The sequence below is a fragment of the Rosa rugosa genome, chromosome 6, assembly GCF_958449725.1.
Source record: "Rosa rugosa chromosome 6, drRosRugo1.1, whole genome shotgun sequence".
Lineage (NCBI taxonomy): Eukaryota > Viridiplantae > Streptophyta > Magnoliopsida > Rosales > Rosaceae > Rosa > Rosa rugosa.
This window is the reverse complement of record NC_084825.1, coordinates 39,407,534-39,427,090: the sequence shown is the minus strand read 5'-3', so window position 1 is coordinate 39,427,090 and position 19,557 is coordinate 39,407,534. Positions and strand designations below refer to the sequence as shown.

The following is a 19,557-nucleotide window of genomic DNA, read 5'->3' as shown; positions in this document are numbered from 1 at the left end:
ACTGTAAAAAGTAGAACAGCTCTAGAAGGTGTGACAGTGATCCTACTTGAAAAAAGCATATTGATAATTGTGTTAATCGTGAACTATATAGTGGTGTAAGGTAGCTGTTAATACCAAAAAGGGAAGTATATTGAGCATCTGGATTTTACCAATTTACAAAAGGAAAATACTTTTTACATAGAAATTTACATATTATAATGTCATGTATGAAGATGTATACACATTGACCCTCCTTGGATCAAAAGAGAACAAAAAATGGTAAGTATATACGAAGAATCCTCAATGGATCACAGAGTTACTAAGATATTGTACACAGGAAACCTCTAAGAAAGGACCTTGTATATAGATACAAAATTGAGATGGTTATCACACTCCATGAGGATGAAGTCACTCCTGATGTTCTGCAGTAAAATCAGGCTCAGTGGGCTTCTGAGGTAGCAGTGGCATCAATGCTGGTAAAGGTCTAGTGTCACGCACACCCTTCTGTCGCAAGGCGCGTAGTGCATTGGCTGCAAACCTTGATGCATATACAGTGGCAACAAGGCCTGGTGAGGTTCCGGCATCTCTTGCAAAAGCATCATGCAGCTTGTCTTCTGCTTCACGTAATGACTTCTCAAGCTTTCTCTTGCAGTGCCGGCGCCAAGCTGCTTGTATGAAACAGGCTGCCCATGTCCTCCACTGCATGGAGTAAAACCTGAAAGTAGACATTTAGGCTAGCATTACTACAAAATCAAGATTGAAGCTGTCAAGAAGAACGATATTTTCAATCCCGATACCGCTTTGATTCAATATAACAAGTTCTGAGGTTTTACCTATCAAGTCATCAGAAGTACTCTACTTTAAGAATAACAGATGACAAAAAAGAAAAAAAGGAGGATGCTACTTCTATTTCATATTTGAACATAAGCTAATGTTGTGAGGGTTTTTTTTTTCGTTCAGATTGTACAATGGGTTATTTTTGCTTAAAAATGCAAAACCATGGTTTAGAGCCTTGCCTGAAAGCATGTTGGACCTGCCTGCTGTGCAGGCGCCGAAACTGGGAGGCGACAAACTTCAAATCATCAGCCCTGAGAGCAAATGCTTCAACCTCAGTTCTAGCTTCCACTGTTCGAGTTGAGCTAGGAAGATTGGAAGTGGATTTTGGATCCAATGCCCATGTAAGAAGCTCTTCTCCACAGAAGTCACCGGCCTTAAGATCAGCACAGTTAAAGAAGCCAGTTCTTCCACCATTAGTAGTCATAGTTGCCAAGTTTCCACGCATAACAAATAGCATCTCATCAACTGGGTCACCCTCTCGGATGATGAAGCTGTTGTCTGTGAAAAGAACTGGCTTGAGATGATCACACAGGGCATCCATCAGTCGGTCATCCATTTTCTCGAACATTGGCACCTAAGGAAAATCAAAGCAATGAAAATACCTGCTAATACTTGGACAAATAATGATGAAGGAACTTTTAGTGAAAACACTCACTCTCTTAACAAGAGCCAAGCAAAGATGGCGTTTTATGTCCTTCCTCAAGTCTTTAGGAAGGTTACGAACTAGAGTATCTTCCTCAACACCTCTTGTTTCTTGCCATTTATACTGATCATAGCGTCTGATCCTTTCCTTCAGTTTCTCAGGGAGCATTCGGTGGGACATCCACTGTTCTGCATCTCGCCTTTTCACTCTCATTTCTTCAACTCTCAGAGTAGTTGACTGCAGAAATTTCTGTAACATCACACGAAATGAGGAAATTTCTGTAACATCACACGAAATGAGGTTTTAGCATTTTTCACTAACTCAGTCCAGCTCTTAGCAAACTCGAAGAACATAATCATTTAACATGTGTCATACAGCAACACTACTAAGAGATTGATTTGACACAAATGTCATTGTAGTCCAAGGTTATTAATTCAATTTACAGAATCCATAGTCTGGTTTTTGGTCAAAAACACTCTCCAAGTCCTCATCAGTTAGTTTAGATGGCATGCATGGAGCACAAAGCTCAGCACAACTGTAATGATCTTATAAAATGTGGTCACAGCATATGTTGTCAAGACAGTCACTGAGATTCAAGTATTACCTGCATATTTCCAATAAGCAATGAAAATAGCACCAGTCCGAAGATAGAAATAAAGACTGCAAAGAGTATCTCCCAAACAAAAGTGCTTGTTTTGAGGTTTTGACCTAGAGAACTGCAAAACGGCTCCAAGTTAAACCTTGTTATGTACATCTGCATGCAATCTCAAGGAAGAAAGCTTGACTACTAAACTTAAGAGTAGAGTTAAAAGTTATGATTACAAACCTAAGGCTGCGCAGACCCCACCAGAAGCAGTAGAAAAATTTCTTTGGAAAATCTGTCGTCTCCATCACACCAGACTCCAGAGCCTCGAAAAATATTCCAAAGTTGAACACAGATGAATTTGTAATGTCCTCAGGGTTGGTAAGACGGCAAGAATCTTTTAACATGTTAACAATTGTCGTGTTAGTTTCCCTGCCATGGCCACAGTACAGGTACCGCTTACAATGTACATCATTTCCACAATGATCACGCCAGCACCAATACTCTCGTTCTACGGAGAACAAGTACCATAATGCTCCAACTAACTGGTATATAGCATCTATCATCAGATCAGAAAAACTAAAAGGATTTATAGGATGGTGTTGAAAGATATCAAATCAAACTTACATGGCTGGCTAACATGTAGAGCAAAAGATTGAATGCAGCTGCCGCCCACGCTGTTTCAGTCAGGAAGCCAGAAGTTGCTGTAACTTCTTTGTATAGTGGACAGATTCGTATAAGTCTTGGCACATATTGGCAAACGATCACAATTGTCAATAAGTTCTTTGCGGCCATTGGAACTGGGCGTTCTATCATAGGGACTACGAAAAAAACTACAACCTGAACAAATTAAGAGAACAAAATATTACCACCATGAACATACTTTCTAGAGCTTTGAAATACTTAGAAGAATTCATTGTTACCTGTGGCAGAGGAAGAATAGCTAGAACATCTATAATGAAGTATGAAAACAAATATCTTTTTGCAATGGCCACAGGGTCATCATTTAGCTCACCCCTTCCGAATACTCTAGAAGATGGGGCAATAAACCCAGTGCGGAACTGAAAAATAATATGAAGTATATGGAAAACATCGGTGAATGAACGAAGAACGCAAGCAATGATCTGCAGCCTTCTGTCCAAACCAAGGCATTTATTATTGCCATCAACCACTAAAGTATAAAGAAACAATGGGTCCAATGACACAGCTATGACACAGGATATCACAAATATCTTATTCCAACTCTGAAGAACTGATCCCTGAGGGTCGAGAATGTTCTTCCAAGGGCCTGACTCCTTTGCTGGCTGCTTACCTACAGAAGTGGGACTTAATGGTTTTTTGAAGCTTTTAAACCTATCTGAACCCCTATCGAATCCTCTCCAAATACTACTCAATACTGCATTCACAGATGGTCTAGCTCTTCTTGGATTTCGTCCATCATCAGTCGAAAATTCCCTCTCAGAACTTGAAGATCTCTCTGAATGCCAATCATCAAACCTGGATAGAACATCAAACATACCATGCAGCACAAACCAAGTGTTAGCAAATAGCTAGATAAGTACAGAATCAACTTGCTCAGTGCGTGGACTGTTTAGTAAGTGAAACTAAAATCATCTAACAAATCCAGCGGGGTATCCAGCATAAGTAGTTAAAAGCAAACAGAAGTAGTAATTAAGAGCAACATTGAAGTAAATTATTATCACTCAGGCTTGAACCAACTAACCTTACAAACTTGGTCCCCTTTAGATTCATATCAGGATCTTCTGATTTGCTTTATTTACTTCTTGGAAGAGCTACAATCCAGGCCCTGCAAGATTCCAACTTGAATATTGAAAATTTGCCTAATAAGAACTGAATTATTGGTAATATATCAAATCTCCAATGCAAGAGTGACAAGCATGACTATTAATCAATAATCTTGCAATGAAAGTCAATTACAATGTCAACTTTCTCGTTGACCCAAGTCAATCCTTCCACATGTAAATCGTTTAGGTTAACATGCATACTTTCATTCTACTTTTTAACCATCCCATTAATGAGGATAAAAAAAAGTGAATTAGCAATTACACCATAATAATCTAGACTTGAACTTTAGGGATAGTAGATATTATACAATTAAAATTAGAGTATAAATATTGACTAATTCAAAGGTGGGAGGATAACCAGCAAACCAGGGATGAACAATCCAAGATAAGCAGCCAAGTGTCCTAATCAGCACCAAACTCCAATCTCATTCATTCACAAAATCAAAGACAACCCAGAAAAGTTGCATGCAGGTTCAGAAACCAGAAAATTCAACCCCTTCCCCAAGTTAACTTCCTCACTTTACCTTTGCATAAAAACCCAAGTCAACAAAGAGCAAGACTCTTTGATCTCTTCACCAAGTTCCAACCTCCAAACAAAACCAAGATGGAAGTTGCAGCGAAAAAGTACTAATAGGGCCTGAAACTCGATGATCAAGGATGAGAAATATCGTTTTCTGAGCAAAAGGCACAGAGAGAAATTTCGTGGGGGAGAGAAGGTTGGTTCTAAATGGCAGTTTATATGGGAGAGTTTTAAAGGGAGTATATAAGAGGGAAGAGGGGTAGATAGACAGAGTCCACGCATTAGAAAAGTCAGTCAAGACACAGCCACCTTGAGGTTGTCTCCAAGAAGCTACTGATGGTATACCGTTTTCTTTTGTAACTTGTGGCTTTGTGGGGGTTATATTTTGGGTATTAGGTTGGAAAATCTGACTGTGATGTTTCTGTAACAGTAATCTAATTAGGCAAATGGAATAAAGAAATTAGTGTGTGACAATTTGAGATATCTAACATCTTGTTTTGTAAGAATAAGCTTTGCTTTTATTATGATTAATTAGCTTGCTTTGCATGTGATCAAAACATTGGTCTTGTAATAGCTATTCATTGTTAAGGCGGCTTTAAACTTACCTTATGCTACTTGTTGATTAGATAGAGTCTAAAGAAAATATGAGAATCTTCGCTGTTGTAAAATTTTAACGAAACAATTTTTATATTTCTTAAATTTTAAGTATTGAGTGTAAGTTTGTCATCTTATAAGGCTCTTATTTTTTTGATCATACGATAAAATCTTTGTAACTAAGTAGTATCACACATTCAATAACTATCCTTCGATCTAATTGTATCTCTCCCTACTTAATTTGTTAGAAGAAGTTTCAAGTCCGAATAGATCGCTCCTTCCCTGTCATTTGATGTCCGAAACCCTTGTGCAACTGCAGATTGTATCAAGCTCTCATAACCTACACTTTCCAAGTTAACCCTTTATGCCTTAAAGCATCCACTTTCCTCAAAGGGCAATGGCTTCAGAAAGCAGCGGATCGAAAAAGACCTCCCAGCAAATCAGCAATAAGGTCATCCATCTTTGTCAAGAACGACAGATGAAATTTTGGGGTGTTGGTATCATACAACCATACAAGTTCAATAATCAAGTGACCACGAAACCTCCTCAATGATGAGAGATTCTTACGTAGGACAAACGTACCACGTGGCTGGTAGGGTTGTTCAATCAGTTAACATGCAAGGAGATGTTTTGGGTATTTCATTTTAACTAGTACTAATAGTTTCGGAACACATTTAAAATTTTATGAGTTTTAATTGAACTGTCCCACCGCCACGTGGTACGTTTGTCCTATGTAAGAATTTCTCATGATGATTTCACATAAAAGCTAGCCTGCCTCATTGTGTCTCCTTTAAATGCAAACCACGTACAGCTCCATCAATTATGAATTTATGACTCATCTTTTGTGATCTCACAAGTCACAACATACATCAACCTCACTTAAAAGGAAATGCAGTATTTTTCTTTTTATGTTTTAGGGAGCTTCTATTTATACCTCCTATTTTAGCATTTAGACCTTCTCTCCAAAATTAACCCTAAAGTTTCCAGTTTTACCCTTATTTCACACCACTCGTGTACCTCTTTCATCGACGCCTCCAGCAACCAGCGACGGAACCTGTCAATTATGAGAAGAAAGCAAACCTATTACTAGACGTTACATTAGTCCATGGGACACTCACATAGCAATAGTATTTAAAATCATATTGAGATTCATCTGATGTGGGAACATGTATCTCAATTACCTTCAGAAAGTTTCTTCAAATGTTTGGAGATAGTTTTAGTTCTTATAGCCCTTAAATTCTTGTCATCTCTCAGAAATCTAATTCAATTTACATATAGAAAGTTTGCATTTTCTGTGTGAATTCCAACCATATTCTAGAGTTTGTATTACTATAGAAGAAAAGACTGATAATTGTCAAAGCAGATGCAGATGGAGAGTGAGAGATAATCACTATTGTATAATTATGATCTACCTTTTGATTGATATCACGATTCACCTTTACATTAGACTCTTTGACTTGTCAAAATCTAGTATGTTAGAGGTATTATCCTGTGTTTGTATAGTTCCAGCTTTAGTACTTGAGAAAAATATTTGCAATCTTCTTTGTCAAATTCTTCAATTACCTTACTATCATCACATAATGGGGAAGAGAGAGAGAGATGGAACGTGTTTAGGGTTTTTGAGAGAGGCGTCTAATCGCTGGTATTGGATGCGAATGATATTTGAGATTTTTTTATTGGATTTAGGGCAAAATAGGATTTTTAAAGTTTCAAAAAAGTTGGGAGGTCCAAATGTTAATATGGGAAGTATGAATAGAAGCTCCTTTATTTTTTATAAAAGACACTTAGAGTAAGTTCACCCGTTGGGTCACCGGGTCAGTTACTATTCATTACTTTTTAGTGTTTATTTTCACCCTCTGGGTCACGAGCACAGTTTCCAAACTGACCTGGTTCATCGAGTCAGTTTGCAGGTCATGAAAGTGACCCAAAGGTCACCAGGTCAGTTTGAAAACTATGCCCGTGACCCAGATGGTGGAAATAAACATAAAAAACAGTGAATAGTAAGTGACTAGCTTGATGACCCAACGGATGGACTTACTCTTACTATTATTTAAGATTTTTTATAAGATGGTTAATATAAAAATTTTATTGCAGCTTGAGGTTCAAGTTGTATATCCCTTGCAACATTCTTCATAAATAAAAATAACCGAGCATAGAAATGAGCCTGCTAGTTACGTTATTAGGTTCCAAATCCTAATAGAAAAAAGAGAGCAAGCTTTTCCAAGTTTGGTACAATATCTGTATCACGAACCTATTAGCAGTAAACCACATTAGCCCGATGTGATTATGTCTAATTAAACAAAAACAGGGTTAAGATTATGCTTAATCAGCAAATACGTATAGCCGGCAACAATTCAGTACTTGGAGGACTTTCATCTGTACTAATTAGTTGAAATGTCTTGATTCAATTAACTAATATCTAAAGACAGAGTCCTTGTAAATTAGGTCAACAAAACAGTTCAGGAGGCAAGTTTGTCTTGGAACAACTATAAGTTGTTTAAACAGAGGGGAAAGAATTAGTCCAATTAGGCAAATATGAATCAATAATGTAATGGAATGTGAAATTAGGACCAGGACCAGGAGGCTTTTATTCTTGAAAATATGTTATTACACTCATTTGTATTAAAGTTTGTCACGTCGTACGTTGAAAATGAACCAAGTAGGTGAAATTTTATACAATTATTCATGACGGGTGTCAAAAAGGAGCAATCTTCTAGATTTATCAATTGAAATTCATTACACAGTATGATAAACCCTAGGGTTTGAGAGAACGCCACCCTTGGGTATGCGTTTCTGCAACTTCCTCCATGAGCAAATTTCCGGCACTTCCCCTGGTGTCGCAGCCATCGAGTACGGTCCAGGCCGTCTCCCCCTTTTATCTGTTACCCTCCAAGACGTCGAGGTCCTCTACCTGTGTTGTAGCGACTTCGTTCATTCCTCCTCAGATTGGTTCGATCTGGGCCTTGAGGTCGCTATCGGTTCATCGTCCTTTTGGATTGGGGATTGTTGGTGACTGGAAAATCTCGGGCAGGACAGATCCGAGAGTCGGACGTCTTCGGCCATCTCGGGCACGGCTCAAGTCGACAGTGTGCGGATCTGGACTGGGGGCGAGTGAAGGGCTCGTGATGGGCCGGTTGTTGATCCAGTTGTGCATTAGACCGGCAATCGGAGTGGAGCAGTGCCTGGGCTTTCGGCTGGACCTGCGCTACATCTGGTGGAGGTGGGTGGAGTCGTGCTGGAGGGATCGGGTTCTCCGACGTCGGGCGATGTTGCAACTGTCGGGGCCGAGATCCATGTGGCGGCTGGAATCTGGGTTTGGCTTTGATGTTCGCTACCCTGCAGCTTTGATCAAAGGGGGTTGGGTCGGGCTGAGAAACAACCTTCCTCTGGTTCTTCGTGGGAACCGCTCCAAGGCTGGTGGGGTAGGTGGCGGTGCATTTCGAGCGGCCGGAACTCGCTCTGGGTTTCTCCGGCAAGGGATGGTGGAACAGGGGAGGTTAGGGCAGGTTTGGGTGCCCATAGAGGTTTCGGGTGCCCAACTAGTTCTGGGCTTCTTTTTGGTTGGGCCATTCAAGATGGGCCTTTGTTTGGCCTTATATTCTGTTTGGATCCGCATTTGGGACCCAGGAGACTTTTTGGGACGCTGTTTCCTACTATACTTTGGAATTGGAATTGCGGCAACTTAGGTAGAAGATTGCTCTCTACTCGACGTATTATTTTGCGTGGGGTGGGCATGGTCGGTCACACTACCGGCGGTTATCTTGATAGAAGGTTACCCTCTATTAAACGTATTTATATGCGTGGAAGCATGATCGGCCATACTATTGGAACCGTTTTACACAGCCCGAACTCTATTCTAGGCGTCATCAAATGCTTAATTGCATCCCTTCGTACCTTTGTTAAGTTTTATTTCCGATGCTTTATTGCATCTAGTATTTCCCTTATTATTTTATATTTTGATGTAGTTTCTACATATTTAAGTTGTAATTTTTCTTATGTTTATTATTAATAAAATGGTTAACTATTATTCTCAAAAAATAAAAATAAAAAGATTTATCAATTGAAAGTTTGGCAATGAATATATGCTAGTCCCCTTCAAATGTGTGAAATCTCCGTTAACTTACAATCCAAGAAACCGTTATAATTAAAAAACTGAGATAAAAAAAATCAGCCTGTTACTTCGTATGTTAGATGAATGTTAAGTAATAAGTTCATATGGCAAAGAGAGAACTTGGCAAGAGGTGGATGATAATGCTTGAAGTAGCATTAATCATACCAATTTATCCAAATACATGACAACCAACTGAATTATTCCTCAACTTTCGCCGATAATTAAGTTTCTGGAAAGAAAAATTACAAATACTAGTCGATTATAAGGAATTTCCTATCTGTATGCTAATACAGATCAGACTAGCTAACTAGAAATGTTGAAACCTGCTGATAATAGAACCCTGAAGTGTCTTTTAGTGAGTGGATGACAAACTCTAATGGAGTGATATTCCTTCCTATCAATTTCAAGTGTAACGGGACTTTCCCCACCTTTATCTAGGGTTTCTCCTCATCTGATTGAGAGCAAGGTGGCTCGGGGACAGAATCGACAAAGAATTCCTCTGCTAAAGCAAGGTAAAGTGATTAGTAACTGATAACCAAGATATACCATGCATGGTTCAATTGCTAACAAGGGAAATTAAGGGAACAATCAATCTTAGGCATGTTTGAACCTCCAACCACATCTCACAAATCAGTAAAACTAATGAAAAGAGGCAATTTCCATTACCTATATCCTCTTGCTCGGGAGAGTCGAGTAGAATTTCAGAATCAGAAGGCAGAAAGGGGGAGCCAGGATAGTTTCCCAAGGCTCCTAAATCTGCAAAAGATATCCCGGCAAACATCAAAGAAAGCGTGAGACATGCATTATACAACAGCTACTCTATTTCTTTGTTCATGCTTGGATCTAACTATATTTGGCCACGCATGTAAGCAGCCTTTCAACAGCTTTAGAAGTACCAAAAGTTTTACTGCCATAACAGCATTTCACGAACTCGTACATATTCAATTTTTGCTTCAATGATTATAGAATGTACATGCAAGAAAACTTTATGGAAAATCTTGCACAAGTCTGTAAATTAAGCATGTATGTTTCCTCCTATATGTTTGATAAATCAACTGTGTCAAAATGAATAGCGTCTGGCTTTCAACAGTTTGTACAGTTTCTTTTCTTTTCGCTCCTGGTTTGCATTCATGTCTTTGAATACAGCTCTACTATAAGTATTTTGATACATAAATTGTCCACAATTTCTAAAGGTATTTTGGATTCATGTCTTTGAATACAGCTCTACTATAAGTATTTTGATACATAAATTGTCCACAATTTCTAAAGGTAGCTTACACGCTTAGAGACGGTTATAAGTGGTTCAAATAAACTTACCTCCTAAGTTGGACAAATCTGCTGTAAGATCTGATAGGCTGAAATTCCACTGGATCTGATCCAGTGATCTGCCACCCCCACCATCGGGTCCAAGCTGCAACCCATTACTTGCCACATCAGATGTAAATGTTGTATCAAGTGCCGATGTGTCTACTCCCATTCCTGATATTTCTGATGCAGTGAAAGGGAAATGACCACTGGATGCAACTGATGTAGGACTTACAGGAATTTCGGACATGGATGACATGTTGCTGTTTGGTGGAATTACAGGAACCACATCAGAACTACTGCAGTCCATCACCATACTTCAAAAAGGAGAAAAACAGTTTCCATTAGCAAAAATTCTATTGAACAAAACCTGATATAGGTGCAGATTAGAAGCCACAGTCATCCAATACACATGTTTGGACTTTGAACCAATATACTTCCTTTTACAATGCGAACAGGGGCGGAACAAAACTTTTTTTTCTTTTTTTCTTTTTCGCTAAAATATTAACTGGCATGTTAACTGGTAATTAAACAGAGAATGAGGCAAAGGACAGATTCTCACTCATTCCCAGAATTCATCCGAATTGGATGGAAATTGCTCGGTGCGGGAACTCCATTAACTACATGACAGTTAGATATTCCCATGGAATCAAGATGGGGTTGACCTGCTGCCCGCATTGGAGGTTGCTGAAGGACAGGGTATCCCATAGGTAAGTTGTTAACTGCACTGCAAACAAGCGGCAGTGAATACAAATGGAAATCATCATATAAACCATAATACATATCAATCACATACTCCCAGGCTTATATACATCTGTAACCACGATATTTTCAAAAGTAATATTCTTTAGCTTAATCTTTATCAAGCATCATGTTTTACCCTCCTCATTAACGTCAATCAAGAATTCACCCAAAGTTCCAAATGACCATAGTTCTGTTACCATTAAGGAACCCAATTATGATCCTCGTGCATCCACCAAAGGAGAAATGAGGATATATAGACCTACTACTATCAAAATAGGATTAAATCTTTCTCTTACACCTCCATGTTGCTGTAAGCTGAAAACTTACCAGGCATGGGATGAATCCCATTCTGTATAGGTGCCAAAGGAACCTTTGGATGCATGGGATGATACTTCGACAGATGACAGTGATGCTCCAGTAGATGATTAAACAGGATGATTTGTTTCTTCAATTTTAGCCTTATGTAATAGGCCCTGAAAAAGTCAGCATTTTCTTCTTCCAACTTCTGCCATACTGAAACAAGAAAAGAAAGATGATCTTGGTGCATATATTACGTTTAAAACGAAAAATATCATGTAGCTTCTTAAGATATTTAATTCATCAAATCCTCATTATAGGAGAAAATGTCATGTATAGCTGTAGTAACATGTCTAGTACATATATAACCATGAACTGCCCGGTCCCACATCATTTCAGTTGTGGATCAGTGGATCCTATGCTAAAAGTGACAAAGGCAACCAAAAAACTAAATAAAAAATATGGATTAATTTTAATTATATAACTAATGGAAAACACATACACCAGGATCATGGTTTTCATAATCAACCAATTCTTGGTTTAAGAGCTTAAGATATGTAATTAGAGTAGTCAGGTTACACATATTTTAAATTGTAATCTGAAGTTACCTACCCAAAGTGGTAAATCCAGGATCTATTCTTGCGCGAGTCAAGAGAGTCTTAACCACCTCTTCTCTATTCATATATAATTGTAAACACCGCTCTATTAGATTCTGGACCTACAAAAATTCATTTTGGAGAGCATACCATCACAAAGATGGAAAATGTATTAGTCTAACTCATTCGAGAACAATATTCAGAACACGGTAAAACATAATAGAATAACAAATGTAGAAAAAGAAAAGGTTGCAAGAATAGTTTGATTTGGTGGCCTTACAAGTTCAATATCTTGGCGTGATACTTTCTTGTTGTCATTGCCTGAAGATGATATTGAAGCTGAATCAGTTCCAGGAGCCTCATTTGTTTGGTTTTTCACTTGGTCACCTTGTGTATCATGTATAGCTTGGTTTGAAGATTGTATTTCTTGCCCACTCTGTGGAACCCAAAATAGGAGTATTCAATTTAGTGAAAAGCAATATGTGCACAAAACAAGCTAGATATCACGACCCCTATGTTAAAAATTGTAAAGTGGCACCTGTAACGTCTTCATTTCAGCTGAATGCAAGGGACCACATCTCTTTAGTATGGCTCTGGTATTCCTCAAGCTAAGGCTGTGGTCACTGACAGTAAATACTTTTGCACAAATAAATAACAACGATGACTTGTGGCAGTTTTACCTGGAATGGGAAATCAACTTCTTAAAATCAGTAGAGCTAAACCATTTTAATACAGTCAACAAATCCATGAACAGTTCACAGCGAAAGCATAAATATAACAATAGAGTTAAAACACACGGAAGCAAGATCTCACTAAATAAGATCTATTCCAAACTGGAAGCATTCAGATTGTTAAATGAATACAAATATCATATCTTTTGGCTTTAAACAAGCATCCGATGTTTTCCTTAATGGGCTCAGTGCAAATCAATAACGGTGAAATATGGTAAGTCACTGTGATGTTTTTTATCTACAATATTGGTCTGAAAAGATTGGCCAGAGCTTGAACATACAGAACAACCGCATTCAAAATCAGAGAGAGAGATGCATACACCATAAAAGGTTGAAATTCATGTCAGATACAGTTGATACTTCTTTTCCCATCCCTCAAAACATTGCATTAAAAACACAAATTTAAAATATACAGTGCAGATCATAACAGCTCCATTAGCAATGGTTGCCTACCTAAATACACTCATTTCACTCTTTTTTCATATTTGCCATCTTTTTTACCACACTACTGGATGCTTAACTAGCTTTGTATCTTCGATGACACTAACAACACCGCAAATGGATAGATGCATTTTGGATCCAACAATATTCCGAAATTCCTTGGAGTTTTTAGGTTTAAGAGCAAGAGAAAGAGCATCCAAACTTCAATTGGCAGTTCCTTTCCTTGTCATACTTCCAAACAACCAAAACCAGCTTTGTTACCACAAATTTCCGAGTGCCTAATGTTATATGAGAATTACAATAGCTTCATAGTAGCTGAGAAACTCCACAGACTCCAGAACTTATTTGAATTTTATTTGTGAAAAAAAATCAATCAGATCTAAGTCAAGTCCACTAATCTGCTACTTTACACATTACACACAAGCCCAACCAGTAAAATAAAAGAGTAGAATCAGTCAATAAACCAATGAACAGCTTCAGAAAGAATCAAACTTTTTAAAAATATGAGAGAGACACTGTCAAGGAATTTAAAAAGTTGGTATAAAAGATTAAAAAGGTAAAGATCTAGCATATACTATATTACCTCACCAACCCAGAATCTGAATCTCCAAGAACACAGAACCAACCAACCAACCAACACTTTAATTTCGACGAATTAACAAAACCCAGTTGCTCTATCAAGTCAACAAATTACCAAAACACATGACCCAGAAACGAAAAAAGCTTCAATCTTTGCAGAGAAAGCAAGAAGCTTTGGAGCTCAAATCAGAATTAGAGACAGACCCAGTTTGAGTTTTTAGTTCAGGGACTGGAACAATTGGGAAATGGGTGAAGGGTTGCTATGACATTATTGGAGGAAGCAGAGAGAGACTTGCAAAGACAAAACAATAAGAGGAAGAAAAAAAAAAGAGAGAAGGAAAAATCTTGTCCCAAATTGGCGTTTTATACAATTTGGACTTTCTTTTTTTTTTTTTTTTTTTTTGCAGGGAAATTAATTATTTCGAGAAAGCGAAACTTTCTCGAAAGGGAAATAAAGTTTAATTACTGCAGTGGGGTGTGGGGAGTAAGTGTACGGAAATTAATTAAATTTTTGCTAAATTAAAAGTAGACACGTAATTGGGGGCACGGGTCACGAGGTGTTTGTGATGAAGGCACTTGTCATGATTCATGAGACCCTTCCCCGATTTGTGCACAACAAATTTTTCTTTTTCTGAAAGGGTACGACATTTTTTTATTTGTTCATATTCTTTCTTTTTTTTTTGTTTGTAGTATGATTTCTATTTTACCTTTAACAACAAATCTCTACATTAGACAAGAAAAAAAAAAAACACAATATGTATATATATATTTTTTTTTTCTTTTGCGGTGACTCGATTTTGGTGTTTTTGTTTTTTTGGTTATATTTGAATCGAAGCCATGATTTAATTTAGTCTTAACCTAATTTTCAAGTCTCTCCTTCATTTCCTCGCCTCTTGGACTAATACTAAAACCAACTCAGTTCTAGTGTAACGAACCATGAAACTAAGCCCTTTGGTTCTTGAAAACACAAACCGACACTAAGTTCAAATATTTTAAATTGACAGATGTAGTTTAATGGTAAGACAATGTGGTTTGGTATAGTTCAAGTGTTTTGATGGAACCAAGTCCAAATCTTGGGTTCTTGGTTCTGAACCTTGGACTTGAGGCGCAAATCCATTTGACCAAATTCCGATCGAGCACAATATGCAATCACAGGGTTCAAAACCTAGTTAATGACATTGGTCTCCAACTGTAAAATCTACTTCCCATACCATCAGCCTTGGAAGATGGGCAGAGACCTTGATTAGGTCGATTTTGGATTCAAACATAAACCCTATTAGATACCCAATTTCCAATCCCATCACTCGAGCTTGATTTCAATTTTTATTACCATGATATTAATTTTATTTCCTTTCAGTTTGTATTCTCATTATCATTAGCAGATTTATGTACATTAGGGTCCTCAATGCGATAACCACTTATTAAACAATGAAATACTTCGATGTTCTACCCAACGTTTATGACATTTCATTGTCATATATGAACGTCACATTAGTAGAGCATTTATGGAAACTACAAATCTCAATAATAAAAGAAAAATATGGTGTCATGCTAAGTACACATTATAAAAGCCTCCTTCAAGAAAGAGAGCTAAATTTTTGGCCTTTTGTGTTGTGTAAATCTGACTAAGATGGTATGTATAGAAGAACAACAACGACAATAGTGATATAATGCAAATATGCAATTCTATCCAAGATCCAAAATTCAAGTTGTCGATTGTTGTTTGTTTCACTCGTATTCATATATGCAATGACCTATAATGAGAACGTAATTTTTAGCATATATATTATCAAAATAATCAGTGGGCTCACTAGTATTATAGTGGTCCAAACCAAATGAGATTTTTCCAATCCCATTTGTATGAAAGCTGATTCCTCATTGTCATTTGTAACTAGATCGATGTTCAAGATATTATTGTTCAAATGGGGGGCGAGGACCACATTCCAGAATCATCACAGTACTAGAGTGAAAACAAGGCAAATTAATTCACGGAAAAAGGAAGGAGAAGTTGATTTTTATTTATGATTGGGTAAATTTCCTTTATGGTAACTGAGGTATGGTCAATTTAATGCTTTGGTATCTAGTCTTCAAAGAAGACAATTTTATACATGAACTTAGGCTCCCTTTGACATTTTTGGTATTTCTGTTAATTTTTCAATCAAATATAAGGATAAAATTTACATTTTGAATATATGTATAAAAACAAAATAAAAAAAACATGAATTTTGTGCGTTAATAGTCATTCTTCATCATTTTATGAGTACGAATTAATGTTTTTGGATTATGTTGAAGATGAAATAATCAAATTTTATGTGTAAGAAATACAGTCGTCGTGATTTGAACACCCACGAGACTTACTCCACCGAGCTATGTCTATTCCACCGAAAGTAGTATTGTGGGTGTTCAAATCACGACGACTAAATTTTTTAAACATAAAATTCAATTATGTCATCTTCAACATAACCCAAAAGCATTAATTCATATTTATTTACTTCAAATGACCCAAAAAATGATGAAGACCCAGGTGTTTGGACCCAAAATGAGCATTTTTGCCTGACAAGGCACGTCTTGGAGAAATTGAGCCAAAGTCAGTGGCTCAAGCTATATATTGTCGACAAGTTCGAAATATATATTTAGAGGCTAAATAAAGCCTACTATGGAAGCATGAAAAGTCAACTTTAGCACATTTTCCTACTTCGGCTAGGAGAAACCGAGCTAAACAGAAGGAGCGGCCGCCTGACCAAATGAACTCTAAATGAGCTGAAACTCTGCAGATCCATTCTAGACAGACCAAGGATCATTTCTTATGAAGAGTGCCAGAGCTAGTTTTGAGTGGAAGGCCTTCAAACAATCAGTCCAATTTTCTGCAGAAGCAAAACTGGAAAACTAGACCTGTAAGAGGTCCAGCAGCGTTTCCGGCCCAACCACATTGAAGAAAGCTCTGAAAATTTGCCACAATGATCTACACTCATTGTGGATCATTTGATGTGAAGAGGTCGAAGGCCCATTTTAAGTTCTTGGTGGAGATATAGCTGCAGCAAAATTGGAGCAGTAAGTGCTTAAACCTAACATTCCATTAGTGTTTTAAGTGCTTAAACCTAACATTCCATTAATGTTTAAGTGCTAAAACCTAACCCATTATGAATTGTTTAAGGCCAAATAGTGTTGCTTGGTAGCCTATATATAGAGGCTACAACAAGTATCAAAAGAACAACACAATTCAACAACATCTCTAAGATGATCTAAGTTCTCTCTAGAGCAACCTCTCTAAGAGCAACTCCTCTCCTTCTCTTTCTCTTATCGGTGATCACACTTGTTTGGCTCCAATTTTGTTGCAGCTGGTCAACAGTCTCTTTTATGCGCGGGCGTGCCAGCACCGTTCGGGTGCGGTCGTTGGGGGTGTCCCTTGACCTAACTTCTATCAAGCGATTGTAGACGAGGAGAGCACCAACCTCGTCGCGGGATTCTTTATGCCTCGTGGTGAGGACTTTTGTTGAGTTTCTTCTTGTTCACACAATCGATACTCGACGTCGTAGATCGAGCAGAGCGAAAATCACCGGGAAATGGGGAGAACTTGCTAAAGCGTGACTTTAGCTTAGCTGGTTTGCGAGGGCGTTACCCTTGCTTGGCTGGTTCTGTAACCGTTGTGGTCGCGGCACTACCGTCAGCTCCCGAGGAGACTAGGACCGAAGCACGTTGACAGAGGGTTTGGTACTTACTAAAGCGTGACTTTAGCTTGGCTGGGTTGCTAGGGCGTTACCCTTGCTTGGCTGGTTCTGTAACCGTTGTGGTCGCGGCACTACCGTCGGCTCCCGAGGAGACTAGGACCGAAGCACGTTGACAGAGGGTTTGGTGGCACTGAAAGTCGGATTCTGAGAAGACTAGGACTAGGAGTGTGATCACCGATAAGAGAAAGGGAAGGAAAGGAGTTGCTCTTAGAGAGGTTTGCTCTAGAGAGAACTTAGATCATCTTAAAGATGTTTTGATGTATGAATGAGTGTTTGAATTGTTCTATGTTGTAGCCTCTATTTATAGGCTACCAAGCAACACTATTTGGCCTTAAACAACTCATAATGGGTTAGGTTTTAGCACTTAAACATTAATGGAATGTTAGGTTTGAATACTTAAACACTTAATGGAATTTGTTAGGTTTAAGTCATTTTCTGCTCCCTTATCCCTCAATTTTTATCTCCACTAAGAACTCAGATTCAACCTTCGATTTCTTCATATGAAATGATCCACCATGAATGTAGATTATTGTGGTAAAATTTCAGAATTTATTTCCATGTGGTTGGGCCGGAAATGCTGCTGGACCTCTTACAGGTCCAGTTTCCAAGTTTTGCTTCTGCAGAAAATTGGACTGTTTGTTTGAAGGTTTTCTACTCCGAACGAGCTTTGGCACTCTTCATAAGAAATGATCAATGGGATGTCTAGAATGGATCTGCAGAGTTTCAGCTTATTTCGAGTTCATTTGGTCAGTCTGCCAACCCTCCTTCCTTGTTTAGCTCGGTTTCTCCTAACCGAAGTAGGAAAATGTGCTATAGTTGACTTTTCATTTCCATGTTGGTAGGCCTTATTTAGCCTCTTAATAATATATTTTTGAACTTATCGAAAATATATATGTGAGCCACTGATATTGGCTCAATTTCTCCAAGACACGCTTTGTCAAACCAAAATGCTTATTTTGGGTCCAAACAACACTCCTAGTCCTAGTCTTCTCAGAAGCCGACTTTCAGTGCCACCAAACCCTCTGTCAACGTGCTTCGGTCCTAGTCTCCTCGGGAGCCGACGGTAGTGCCACGACCACAACGGTTACAGAACCAGCCAAGCAAGGGTAACGCCCTAGCAACCCAGCCAAGCTAAAGTCACGCTTTAGCAAGATCTCAATACTTCCCGGTGATTTCGCTCTGCTCAATCTGCAATATTGAGTATCGACTTGTGAACAAGAAGAAACTTCAGCAAAGTCCTCACCACGAGGCACAAAGAATCCCACGACGAGGTTGGTGCTCTCCTCGTCTACAATCGCTTGATAGAAGTCAGGTCAAGAGACACCCCCGACGACCGCACCCGAACGGTGCTGGCACGCCCGCGCAGAAAAGAGACTGTTGACCAGCTGCAACAAAATTGGAGCCAAACACCAAGGTTGATGGTCATTAACCCACAAAACTCATGTCTTTTTATTTTATTTTTATAAATAGATTCTAAATGCCAATTTTAACCTTATATTTGACAGAAAAATTAACAAAAGTACTAAAAGGTCAAACGAAGCCTAAGTTCAGGTATCAAATTGTCCTCTTCTGAAGGCTAGGTATCAAATTGTCCAATTTGTCATACCTCATGTACTATAGAAGGAATTTACCCCTTCTGATTTCACAGTTCAATTATATTTGGCAAATTTATTGGATGAATTCGGGGACAGAACTGGGATTAAAAGACAGGGTGTGGGCTTTACTTTAAAGTTAATTTTGGGTGAATAGTGCTATTGGAATTTAAGCAAAAGTTCTTTAAATTAGAGTCATTTTCTTAATTATTGACTAAGGTAGAGAAAAATTAGATCTGGGAAGTGGAGATGAGGGGCTAGGAGCCTAGGATAGGAGACATTTGGCCTACTTGAACTAATTTTTCCTCAAAAATGAGGTGGCTAAGAGCTCTGAATTATTGAGAAAATGGGAATTATGCATTACTATTTTTGTAAATAAGTGTTTTGATATGCTTCTAATGTGGGTTCATTTTAGTTCAAGAAATAGACGAAATACATAGTTACTCTCAAATTGGGTTAGCCAATAAACAAA

The 19,557-nt window shown here is 38.2% G+C and overlaps 2 protein-coding genes across 4 annotated transcripts; both read right to left on the bottom strand.

Annotated features, from left to right (window-relative positions):
- Positions 1–245: 245 nt before the first annotated feature.
- LOC133715125 (cyclic nucleotide-gated ion channel 1-like) lies at positions 246–4,642 on the bottom strand. Of its 2 annotated transcripts, none has more exons than XM_062141495.1 (9): positions 4,372–4,642; positions 3,766–3,849; positions 2,966–3,539; positions 2,670–2,882; positions 2,286–2,587; positions 2,064–2,175; positions 1,472–1,708; positions 996–1,390; positions 246–694 (listed from the first exon to the last, which is right to left on the bottom strand). In XM_062141495.1, the coding sequence occupies exons 2-9, from the start codon at positions 3,792–3,794 to the stop codon at positions 388–390; spliced, it is 2,169 nt and encodes a 722-aa protein (XP_061997479.1). In that variant the 5' UTR covers positions 3,795–3,849; positions 4,372–4,642; the 3' UTR covers positions 246–387. The 2 variants fall into 2 exon arrangements, with proteins under 2 accessions (XP_061997479.1, XP_061997480.1); XM_062141496.1 differs by lacking the exon at positions 4,372–4,642 and adding an exon at positions 4,206–4,365.
- A 4,563-nt stretch (positions 4,643–9,205) lies between these two features.
- Positions 9,206–14,093, bottom strand: LOC133715127 (uncharacterized). Of its 2 annotated transcripts, none has more exons than XM_062141500.1 (9): positions 13,770–14,093; positions 12,553–12,694; positions 12,295–12,450; positions 12,031–12,136; positions 11,449–11,634; positions 10,940–11,099; positions 10,390–10,694; positions 9,739–9,828; positions 9,206–9,571 (listed from the first exon to the last, which is right to left on the bottom strand). In XM_062141500.1, exons 2-9 carry the CDS (start codon positions 12,565–12,567, stop codon positions 9,507–9,509), a joined length of 1,083 nt encoding a protein of 360 aa, XP_061997484.1. In that variant the 5' UTR covers positions 12,568–12,694; positions 13,770–14,093; the 3' UTR covers positions 9,206–9,506. The 2 variants fall into 2 exon arrangements, with proteins under 2 accessions (XP_061997484.1, XP_061997485.1); XM_062141501.1 differs by lacking the exon at positions 13,770–14,093 and adding an exon at positions 13,199–13,679.
- Between the last annotated feature and the right edge of the window lie 5,464 nt (positions 14,094–19,557).

Excerpts from the sequence above, each read along its gene's own strand:
- LOC133715127 (XM_062141500.1), bottom strand. Across the intron at positions 10,695-10,939 it reads CGGATGAATTCTGGGAATGA|TATGGTGATGGACTGCAGTA; the intron begins GTGAGAATCTGT and ends TCCTTTTTGAAG. Across the intron at positions 9,572-9,738 it reads TCCCGAGCAAGAGGATATAG|AGGAATTCTTTGTCGATTCT; the intron begins GTAATGGAAATT and ends TTGCTTTAGCAG.
- LOC133715125 (XM_062141495.1), bottom strand. The coding sequence starts at position 3,794 with ATGAATCTAAAGGGGACCAAGTTTGTAAG. Across the intron at positions 2,883-2,965 it reads CTATTCTTCCTCTGCCACAG|GTTGTAGTTTTTTTCGTAGT; the intron begins GTAACAATGAAT and ends TAATTTGTTCAG. Across the intron at positions 2,588-2,669 it reads TCTACATGTTAGCCAGCCAT|TTAGTTGGAGCATTATGGTA; the intron begins GTAAGTTTGATT and ends GCTATATACCAG.